At 46.1% G+C, this 12,050-nt stretch overlaps 1 protein-coding gene across 1 annotated transcript in view; it reads right to left on the bottom strand.

The window, feature by feature from the left end:
* The window catches only part of SMU1 (SMU1 DNA replication regulator and spliceosomal factor), a 423,637-nt gene that overhangs the window by 303,048 nt on the left and 108,539 nt on the right, over nt 1-12,050 (bottom strand). Inside the window, exon 5 of the mRNA XM_069630784.1 lies at nt 5,879-6,007. Coding sequence (XP_069486885.1) covers nt 5,879-6,007 — 129 coding nt within the window. The remainder of the gene's footprint in view (nt 1-5,878; nt 6,008-12,050) is intronic.

Raw genomic sequence — 12,050 nt, 5'->3', positions numbered from 1 at the left:
CCGGATGAGAGCTGGCAGAATAGGAACCATTTGGATAGGGCCTCCAGCAAGCTTAATGGGACCTTTGGGCGCTTTAGCAACATCCTCAGGTTTGAAAGAAAAGTTCAACCACCACTGTTCTGCTTGCCCCAGTGTCTCTAATGGCAGGGGTCTCCTGACCATTTACAAGTGCACTGTCCTTCTAATATTCTTGTGTGTTATCTGGTAACCACAGACCCAGGTACACTAAAGAAACACTGGCCTAAACTCCAATGGGGCCTTGAGCCAGTAATTGAAATCTACCATTTGCCATTTGAACTTCTCCCTCAGGGGAAGGCTAAGGAGGCAGTGTGCACCCCTAAAGGTTAACCCTTACATCTGAGATCCCCTTTCACATGATCTCCATAACCACATATAAAACATTTCCCAAATGTTCTCTGGAATGTGGGTTTCTATTGACCAACCTCTGGTATGGCACCAGAGGTTTCACTAAACTTAACAGATTTCCCAAGGAATGTACGCTTGCTAGGTTTGTGGCCCTCTTTTTGGATGGTTGGAATTAGGATTCTTGTTCCCCTCTTACTTCTTGTGAGTTGCCCCAGAGTCCTTGTAAGTGGCCCTGTTGGCTACCCACAAATCAGCAGTCTGTGCTAACTTTTTGGGATCAATGTCTTTTGAGTCAGTCAAATGCTGTCTCAGTTCAGGCGAGCAGGCATCAAAAAAAGATTTGAACAAAAAAAGATTAAGATTTCACATTGCTTCAAAGGTGTTCACTATGTAACCCTTAGCCCAACCAACAAGTTATTTAAACCCTCACATACCCAGGTAGCCCAAGGGTTACCACCAGTCTTCTTGAGGGTCCTAAACCTCTTAAGGTACTAGGAAGGGGTTTTCCCAAATCTGGCTATTAATGCCAGTTTGAGTGATTCATAATCTGTTATCTCAATGGCACCCCACTCCATTACAGCATCACAGCCATTCGGCGGGGGGGGGGGGGGGGGGGGTGCATAGACATGAGCCAAGGAGTAAAATAAATCCCACCGATTCCTTGAAGACCATAGGTGTATTCAACGTACCCAGCCAATCAAACACATCAAGTTTAGGTTCATACATACTCACTGATTCTTTGGCCAGGCCAGGCCTCTTGGAACTAGCAGACCCAGTGAACCCTGAAAGGGAAGCAGAATCAAGGTGCATGCTTCTCATTTCCATTTCATATTGTATCGCCCTCTCTCGAGTTTGATATCTTGACTTTTGGTTTCACCTTGAGCATTCAACTTTTTGAACTCCAACTCTAATCTTAGTCTTTCAAGAGAAACATGTTCTGGGCTTAATATTGGACCTTGTGGGATCCCAATGGCAATGGGCTGAGGCATAAGGGCAGGCTGTGGCAGAGAGGGCCCCTCTTCCTGGGACTCCTGCACTTAGTGCAACTCCTATTGTAGATTGGCGCTGAACACTAAACGGTCATCCTCATCATTACTTTCCACATTTCTTGAGTGAGAAGTTGTTACAAGCCTACTACCCAAACTTGGTGATTCAACAACCTTGTAATCAATTCACATTTGTTTCCTTTCACAGTCAGACCCCTAGTTTTACACAAATCTTTCAGTTGATCTACTCTAAGATCAATCAGGGCTGCCTCATTGAAGTTATCCATTTCTGGCATGTTACAATTGCTTAACTTTTTGATGGAGCTTAGCCTTGTGGCTGGTTTAGTTGGGCACAAGTACAGCAAATAGTCAATGTAACCACTCTATGTCTATCCCACTGCCTGCCACCAGTGTTAGGCAAGAATTGAGGTAGTAACGCTGGGTGGGGGAGACTACATCAGCCTTGTCCTCTTGGTATTAGATAACCCACCCATTGGTATAGGTCTGTACTACACATGTTGGTAGTGTGACTGAGCAGCCAGGCTTATCTCAAGAGGGGTACATTTAAGATGTAGAGCTGTAGCATTGAAATTCACCAATACAAGTATCCAAATAACACTTACACTTAAGGTTTTCTAGTAAAATAATTATTTAACTGTCAGTTTTAAATAAGCATTCTTTCAAAAGGGCAATGTGCAACAATTCAAATACACTTCAAAATACTTTCTCAGAATCAAGGCAAAGCAAGTAGATACTCTTTAGAGATGCTTTATACACACTTCCTACACCCTGGGGTGACTTCACTAACTAGGACAGTATTGGCATTTATTTATCACTTTTGTACTTGCTAAATTCTGAGGTCGGTAGAAAGGAAAGGTTAAAGGAAGGAAAAAGGTTAAACAGATTCTCAGAGCATGTGAGCCCTTTTAAAACTCCCAATGAAGTCTAGATAAAAAGCTTTCCCATTAGTTAAAAACCAATGTAGCGCCTATGAGGGACAGTAAGAATCAAAGTCAATGGACAAGAAGAGTCTGCAGGGAGCCAGGACAGCCAAAGTCAATTGGAGCAAAGTCTATGGAGATGAGGCACTTCTTAAATAGCAAAGAGTCTTGCATAAAATAGAGAGTCTGTTGTAGGAAATCACTGTTGGGCCACAAGCTGTTACACTTGTGAAAGTTACGAGCTGAAATCAACTCTAGCATAGTAGCTCCTGCAACAAGTCTCAAGTGAGAAGAGCAGAACTACTGACAAAGAGGTAAGTATCCCAAAGTCTGAACAGTACCTTTGGTTATAACAAGAGGATCCAGATGGCTTCTGTCTGGTTGCAGGGATGCAGATCCTGTGTTCCTGGGGACAAGAGGGAGGCCGTCTGGAGGGCTCCTGCACAGCAAATCAAAGGTCGGCAGCAGCTACGGGCGTGTTTTCGTATCAGCGGCATTTACTGGGTTTCAACGCTCAGTAAACAGCACAACCGCGGATCTTGGACACCGGTTGGGCTTCCTTCACTCCTCGAGTCCAGCACTCGAGTGAGGGGCCTCGAGCTCTGGTCGTCGTGCTTCTGGAGGGTCCCTGGGAGACTCTTGGAGCTTCTGGTCAGATTGCAGACCTTGCACTCGACTACAGATTTCTCGACCCCTGAAACTCGGTTCCAGCCGCAGCAAAGTAAAGCCTGTCAGGGAAGGTCTTCCAGCAAAGTTTGTCTCCAGGGTTAGTTGGTCCCACTAACCCAAGGGAAGAAGTCGTCCATTCCGGAACTTCTCTTGTCGATTTAGAAGTTTCAGCACAGCAGCAGGGCTTCACCGGACAATTCAAAGGACCAGGAGGATGCAGCAGGCTTCGTTCAGTTTCGTCAGGTGTTTCTCCCAGTGATGACTCCCACTCTAGTCCCAAAACCCTTGCCTTCTCCCTTTGAGTTGGTGGGACCAATCAACTCGTAAACCACCTGGATACCATTCACGGAGGTGGTTGTATTTTCCTCAGAGTGCTGCAGGAAACCGAATAGCCAGGGAGAAGGACACCAGTTTGTGTGCTTCACTACAGCTACCGGAATTGAAGATTTGCATTTGCCAGCTTTGTGACCAGCCCCCGTCAGGTACAGGATACCCAGGTTATCACGCAGATACCTGGGTATCACCGATCAGTCCCTGGCTTGGCTGACCTGTTTCCTCTCCGATCAACCCTCCCAGGTCCAACTTGGGTCCTTTTCTCCTCCATCTCTACCTGTGGTGTTGCACAGGGGTCTAACCTCTCTCCCTGGCTTTTCAACCATTACCTGGCACTTCTTGCCCACTGCATTGCAGCTCTCTGCCCCAAATTTCAGTGCTATGAAGATGACACTACACTCATTTTCAGGCTCCTTTCCGTCATTTCTTCTCCTTCTCTCATCTGTCGGCCATCCAGGAGTTGTGTGCCGCCAATGATCTCTGCCTTAATGCCAGATTCTCCTCATCGGCACACCTGCTCCCTCCTTTCCTGTCGTTCTCTGGCAGGTATCTCTCGGCCCTCTTCCTGCTCCCACCGTTGAGGCTAAAAACCTCGGGGTCATCTTCGACTCCACACTCTCCTTCTCTCCTCACATCTCTGACGTCTCTAAGAAGTCACACTACCAGCTGCACCTCCTCAGAGGTATTCTTCCTTTCCTCTCTTTCCTCCAGAAGCTCACCGTTTCCAGAGCTCTTGTTCTCTCTAGACTGGACTACTGCAACAGTATCTTTCTAAATCTGACTGCTTCTACTCTCCGCAACTCAACCAGAACAGGATTACAAGACTTGTCCTTGGGCTCAAGCCCATGGATAGTATATCTCCAGGGCGGAAATCTCTGCAATGGATCCCAGTGGCTGCGAGGATTAAGTTCAAAACCCTCTGCATTGTCCACAAGGCCTTTTGGGGCCTGGGGCCTCAATACCTTAAACTCTCTCTTCCTAAATATCTTCCTTGTCGAGCTCTTTGCTCATCCGCCTCCAGCTCCCTAAGGGTCAGTCGCTTCTCCAAGCAACAAGTTGGTGGTAGATCTCTTTCTTCGGCTGGGGCGTCCCTGAAACTAGTGGAGAACCATCTCTGGTTCTGGAAGCACCTCAAAACCTTCCTCTTTGCTTCTGCTTTCTCTCCTCCTCTCCCCTGCTGAATTCCTGGCTGAAACAAAAACTGCACTGTTCACCCTCTGATCTCGGGCCCAGGTCACCTCCCCCGCCAGTTGCACACTTGCACCGTCTCCCTGGCAACCGCTGCACCTCTGGACTGTTTCTGTATCCCTACAGTACCCTACCACCACTTGACATGATGTCTGCACTTACCCTTGCAACCAGCTGGCCGCACTTTTTACTTATTGCTTTTATTAGATTTTTTTTTTTTTTTACTGGTTATTCCCATGTACTGCACTGCCCCTGCCCTTTGCCCCCTGCACTTTTCCCTTCCCCTGCACAATCTTAACTTCACCTGGCCTAGTAAGATCGTTGTCTCCATCTTCCCTCTGTTCTCCCTCCTTTTCCTCGTCGCGCCTTGTAACACTTGTGTATAGGCGCGTTCTAAATGCCATATCATATCACAACCACAGAATTCTATCAAATGCAAAAGTCATATGTAAATGCCAATACTCTCCTAGTAATTGAAGTCACCTCAGGTTGCAGGAAGTGTGTATGACACATCTCTAAAAGGAGTATCTACTTGCTTATTTTGATTCTGAGAACGTGTTATGAAGTGTATTTTTACTTTTGCACATTGCCCTTTTTAAAGAATGCTTATTTAAAGTGGACCGTTAAATAATTATTTTACTAGAAACCCTTGAGTGCAAGTGTTATTTAGATAGTTGTATTTGTGGATTTCGATGCTACACCTCACATTTACCCCTCTTGCGATAGGTCTGGCTGCTCAATCGCTGCTCAATCACTCTTCCAACCTGTGTAGTACAGACCTATACCAACAGGTGGGTTACCCAATACCAGGAGGACAAGACTGGTGTAGTCTCCCACAGGGTTACTGCATACAATCTTGCCCAACTACACTCCACTTAAGGTGGGGTGTGCTGGTTTCACCCAACAATATGTAAAAGGGATCCGAAGATCCTTTCAACTCTTGGGCACTGTATTTCTCACAAGGTTAGCAGAGAAAGTTAAAAAGGGAGCCGCAAGGGCAACCTTGCAACAATAAAAAAGTATACACCAAACGCTGTCAGAGGATAAAATTAAAAAGACACTATGGAGAGTCTTAAAAATGACACCCATGAAAATATTAAAAGATTCCATTATTTTTGAAAAAGTTCCCACTCACTGAGGTATAGGGAAACCTAATCCACCAGTAGAGCAAAATGTTCTGGGGTTGACACAGGTCAGGAAGATTTATCATTGCTATGAAAATCTTACCTGAGAGCAACACATTTGCAATTTTTTAAGCAGAGCTCGAGTAGCTGCTTTATAGATGGGTTCCTTCCATCTCAATGCCCAAAACATGCAAACAGGTTAGGAAGCAGAGGAAAAGCAATGAAGGGAATGCTGTCCTCTTGAACACAGCTGAGGTTTTGGGAATATTACCTTAATATGTCTGCTGAGCTGGGTTGGAAACCTTTCCTCTTCCACATCTTTCACAGCAGCTTTACCTCTAAACAAGTCAATGGTCATGCCAGGAGGAAGGAGGCCCTGATGCTGCTGCCATTTTAGGGCCTGTAAAGGTGATATAAACAATGCACATGTTAATTCACTTGTGACACCATGCTCCTCACTGAAGGGCACCAAGAAAAAGAAGACGTCTATTGATTTTCCCACATGCAACAAATAGGTGCTTGCAAAAAGCAAACTGGATATGGGAAATCTAGGCTCAGGGAAAAGACCTTCACATTTTATTCTGATGAAAACATATATTACATAGTTTGATAATGTGTATGCAGCAGGAACAATTATCCAGCACTAACCTACAAGAAGTTAAAACAATGTAAATCGTAACCAACGCTGTTCATGGTGAAACTGGCACGGTTCCCGGGCCAAAGGTTTTATAAAATGTATGAATATGTAGTCATCATTAATTCTCTGTTGAAAACTCTTGTTAAGGTCTAGCCAAAACATCTACAGTGATAATTACTGCTTCGTTAATTAGGGTTATGGTTTGATGCGAGTTAGCCCTAAACAAAGACAATCTAACATCACCATGGCAACTTAACCAAAATAGTGGTGGCATTCCTGTTAGGCGAGCGCCTGTGATTCCAAGTAAACACAAGCCACAGGAAGATTAACGAGCAACTAATATTTGTCTTTTGGGGCTCGTGAATCTATTTAGATTAACATGCTATGCACAGATTAGCAGAAAATACCTGAAAAAGTAGTGGGCAATGTTAGTAAACTGATTTTCTATACTCTGGCCTCGTGGACAGATTTATATAAGGCCAACCAATATTGTGACAGGGACAACTCTGGGGAGCTGTAGCCAAACCATTTTAGGTAGCAGTGATAGGCGGTCTATGCCAAGTTATTCAGAGGTGGTGAGCTTGTAAAGGGTCCACAATGAGTTGACACAATGGGAATCACAGATTATTAATTTGCTTGTTAGGCGCTTAGTATCAGGGACCTCCATCATCAAATTCCGGCCAAAAGGCCCCAAAGGCATCGAGAGCTGATGCAAACGCAAAGTTTCGTAATCTGTATCCGATGGACACAGCGCTGACGGAATAAACGCTGACCTCGAGCCCTTGCCAGATTTCTGCAGTTTCGGCCGGGACGAATACAGAGATCTGGAAACAGCACGTCTCTGGCGATCAACCTGAACTTGTCTGAACGTGACCTCGAAGGTTCCCGTTGAGAATCGTGCCGAGGACCCGAGCCCGAAGGTGTACGAGCCACGGACAGAGACTGTTCCCTGCTGGCTTCTTCCGAAGGCGCGGACGGAACTGTGCCCTGGGATTGGAAAATCGCCAGCATCCGCTCCCTGAAGGCTGCCCACTCCTAGGGAGTCTAGGACTTAGTGGGACAAGCCACTTTCCTCGCTGCACCATCCTCCGAGGACGGGGAAGGCGACCGGTGACGGTGCTTCCGAGAATGCTGAGACGAGGATGACGAATGGCGGGAACCACTCCGGGAACGAGATCCCGGGACTCCTTCTGACGAGGAGAATCGCCCCTCGAACCGTCGGTGGACCCCTTAGCAGCTTTACGGGACTTACAGGGTTTAAGAACTCCTACCTACCTGAAGCTTCCCCTTAGGCTCCCGCAAGGCCTTAGCAGTCAGCGAATGACATTTGGAACAGTCGTCGGTTTCATGACTCTCACCCAAACACCACAAACAAATGCGATGCAGGTCCGTAATCGACATCTTATACTTGCAGTCCCAGAAAGTCAAAGCCAGACGGCGGTGTTGGAGGGGTCGAAGAAGACAAATTCAATAGTAATACATGAGGCGCGCTGAATCTCCGAAGCAAATACGTTTGCAGAAAAAACGGAACTGAGGCTATGGGTGCCGTGTGTCCCATTTGTAAGATCTGGTGACGTCGCCCTCGACAGAGGCCTTTGTGGGACATCGACCCAACGTCATCAACGCAGGACGCCCTCTGCCAAAAAAATGTTCGGAGTAACACAGCTGGGGACATTACATGTCAAAGATGTGGAATACGTTGGAGGACACAATCCATTTGAAATCGGTTTATGTTGGAATCTATTTTTGATGCCTGCTTTCCTGAGCTGAGACATCATTTGGCTGACTCTAAAGAGATTGATCCAAAGAAGCTAGCAAAAGCTGCTGACTTGTGGGTTGCTAACAGGGCTACTCACAAGGATTCTGGGGCAACCCAGAAAAAGGATGAAGGGAAGCAGCAAAAGAAAGATGGTAAAGAGAATTCTAATACCTCCAATCCAAAAGAGGGACCCGAACAGAAGCCACAAGGGAAACCAAATCAGTCTAATGATACCTCTGGTGCCAAACCAGAGGGAGGTGAGCAGAAGCCCCCATTTGTCAAAACATTTGAAAAATGTTATGCTTATGGGTCAAATGATCATGTGAAAGGGTAACCTTCAGGGGTTCACACAGCCTCCTTGGCTTTCATCCCTGAGGGAGAAGTAGATATGGCAAGTGGAAACTTTCAACTACTGGATGAAGAACCCATTGGAGTCACTGCCAGTGTTTCTTTAGTGTCCCTGGGTCTGTGGGAACAGCAGAATTGAAATGTCTATAATTCTATTCCAGATAACACAAAATAATATTACAAGGACAGTGCACTTGTAAATGGTCAGGAGACCCCTGCGATTAGAGACACTGGGGCCAGCATTACAGTGGTGGATACAGTGGTGGATAAAACCTTTTTCAAACCTGAGGATGTTGCTAAGGCACCCAAAGGCCTCACTAAGCTTGCTGGGGGCCCTGTCCAACTGCTTCCAAGACTACCAGCTCTCATCCAGTGCAACAATAGGACTGTAAAGATACCGGTCAGTGTACAAAGTGAGGTGCCTGGGAGAGTGTTAGGAAGAATTTCCACCAATGTGCCAATTCCTCTCTTCCTGAGAGACCCACAGCTCTTTTGCTGACCTTTGGGACTTTGTACTTTTAATTCTGTTTGTTTTCTGTGTTTTTTTCTTTTGATTATGGTGTTCTAAAATAATTCCATAGGCATCATCTTTTCATATGTGTTACACAGAACCCTCAGTGCAGTAACACAGGGAAGCCTTTCTATGCTCTCCCAAGGTTTAAATACCTTTTCTGGGCTAAACTACTGTTTCCCAGAGAAGGTAAAGTTAAATTGACTTTACTAGTTTTTAAATTCCTAGACCCAGCACGCACGACCGCGAACACCGGTAGCTAAAAAAAAACGCGGAAGCCATGTTTTTCAAGACGACGCCTTAAGCCCCTTTGTTTAAACAAGTCCCGGTCTTCTTTTTTTGCCATTTCGTTTTGGGAAGGTCCTCCTAGCGTTTGTCTCTGCGCGCCAAACTAGGTTTGGTCACTTTGTTTCTATGCCTTTGGCGGGCTTCAGGACTGAAGACTGCTTCTGGCATCTAAGTGTCTGGGGTGGGCAAGAAGTGAGGGAGATGCCCGAAACTCCCTGTGCTTAGTCTCCTAGGAGAACCAAATGCAGTCTGGCGTGATTGGCTGGCTGACTGTCCGGCAAGGACAGCCACCCTGCTGGGTGAGTGGCAGCTAGGCTGGAATTAATGGGAGAAAACTGTTTAAAAGGTGAGTCTCTAGGCTTGGAAGGCAGAGTCGACCACTGGAACGAAAGAACCGAATGCTAGCTGGAAGAGGACGGCTGCTGCAACTACTGGACTGTTGGTTTGCCCAGTGGAGCCCTGCTGCAGGTCCGAATCGCCACGTTCACCTACCTTCAAGGACGACTTCTTCCTTTCAGTTGGTAGGACTAATCAACACGTAAGCCACCTGGATACCATTCTAGGAGCTGTTAGGATTAACCAGGGAGAAGGACACTAGCTTGAGTGCTTGAAGAAACAGCAACCGGAATCAAAGATTTGTCATTTTGCCAGCTTTGTGACCAGTCCCCGTGCAGTGCAGGAGTCCGACGTCCTCCCTCTTGTTCCAATGACTGAGTCTCAGGAACAGCGAGGTCTGCAGGAACTGCCAGGAACAGACGTCTTCAGCTGCATCTTTATCTTCAATATAAAGGTACTGTGAAAACCCGACCGAGAGAACTTACCTCTCATGCGTGAGTTTGTGGAACTTTGGAAACTTGCAGGCCTAGTCAGCTTGCCACCCGACATACAAACCTTTCTTCCTTTAACTACTTCTAAGAACCGTGGCAAAGACTTTTCTGTTTTAAATACCAGAACCGTTTTTACTTATACAAGAAACTAGCCCATTGACTTTGGCCAACCTATTGCATTGAATCAACTCCTCTGGTGAACTCAAATTATTTGCACTGTTTTAAAGTAACTGTAATATCCGTTTTATCAACTTATGCATTTTTGCTCTACTTCAATGCTATTTTGCTCCTACTTCAAGGAAGTTAAACTGCTTACTATTCAGTATTGTAGTATAATTTGAGTGTGATATTGGTTGCCCCATTTAGTGAATGCTTTATAAATGATTGTGTAATAAATTAATAATAGTTTTACCAAATAACCTTGAGTATAAGCGTCTATCTGAATACTTGTCATTGTAGACCTTTGTGTAACACCCTTGCAATAAGCCTGGCTGCTCAGCTTGCTACCAAAAACTGTGGTACAGACTTATACCCAAGGTTGGTTTTGGTTACACCTGTAGTCCTAGTTGTGTGTAGTGGTCCCAGAGGGTACTGCAAACAAACTTTGCCTAACAGAGAGTCCTGCTGGGTAATGACAAAGACTCAGAGTTGTATCAGGCACCCGAAGGCCTCCCAGTAAAAGGAAACGGTAACAGACAAGGAAGGCTAGAGAGCTCACCCTAGATGACTCAAGAGGTTGTTACAGGAGAACCTATAACAGAGTTCACAGGAAATGCCAACTTCTACTTCCAGGAAAAAGGAGACAAAGTGGAAACCCAAGGTCTCAGGAAACAAGAAAGATAAAACTCCTGTGCATCAAACCAGGACATCCCGGAGAGAACCGTCCAAAGTCACACCTGTGACTACTCCACCGGCTGAGTGTGAGAAACAACCAGGAGTGGTTGAATCAGCTGCTGAAGATTCAGAGCCGGAAGAAGACCTTCCCCCTGTTGGAGATCTGGATGCTAAAGAGCATCCTGAGCTGCAGGCTTTGCTTGCAGAAGATGGCCCCTTTAGGGCAGACTTTAGCACAGGTCAAAGAGAGTGTCCTACTCTTGAAGGACTTCGCCAACAGGCAGATTCCCAGCTAGGCGGGCAAGAGCCAGGGAAGCACAGGTTGTACCGGGAGGTTGGCCTCTTCTACAGTGAACCTACTGAGTCTATCCCAGGGGACTACAGAAGACTTATAGTGCCTCAGGAGACCAGACACCAGTTTCTACAGTTAGCCCATGACATTCCTTTGGCTGGTCACTTAAGCTTTCTCTGTATTTCTACTGGCCTAAAATGGGGTCTGATGTAGATACATTCTGTAGGAGCTGTCAGACTTGTCAGACATCTGACAAGAATGGAGCCAAGAATGTGGCACCTTTGGTGTCTCTCCCAGTGGTTGGAGTTCCTTTTGAGAGGGTAGGAATCGACATTGTTGGTCCCCTAGGCCCTCCAAACTCTTCAGGCAACCAATTGAGATTGGTTGTAGTAGACCATGCTACTAGGTATCCTGAAGCTATACCTATAAGGACTGTTACTGCTCAGGCAGTTGCTGAGGCCCTACTTGGTATTTTTACCAGGGTAGGTTTTCCTAAGGAAGTCACCTCTGACAGGGGATCAAATCGTATGTCCCACTACATGCAGGCCATGTGGAAAAACTGGAGTGACTTACAAGTTCTCAACTGCCTACCATCCCCAGACGAATGGGTTGGTAGAGAGGTTTAACCATACTATGAAGAGCATGATAGGTGCTTTAGAGGAACCCCTTAGAAGAAAGTGGGACCTTCTACTGCCATGCCTTCTCTTTGCTTATAGAGAAGTCCCTCAGGAGGGAGTTAGATTTAGTCCCTTTGATATCCTCTATGGTCATCCAGTTAGAGGGGCTTGGCCCTAATTAAAGGAGGGGTTGGAGAGTGCTCCTTCACCAAGCCAGTGACAGTCACTGACTATGTGTTGGGTCTCCGAAGGAGAATAACACACATGATGACAGAAGCTTCTGATAACTTGAAAGCAGGTCAGGTACTGGTGAAGCATTGGCATGACCAT

Source organism: Ambystoma mexicanum, chromosome 6q (genome assembly GCF_040938575.1).
Source record: "Ambystoma mexicanum isolate Mex_15411 chromosome 6q, UKY_AmexF1_1, whole genome shotgun sequence".
NCBI lineage: Eukaryota > Metazoa > Chordata > Amphibia > Caudata > Ambystomatidae > Ambystoma > Ambystoma mexicanum.
Note: the sequence above shows the minus strand (reverse complement) of the source record. Positions and strands in the feature narration are given on the sequence as shown.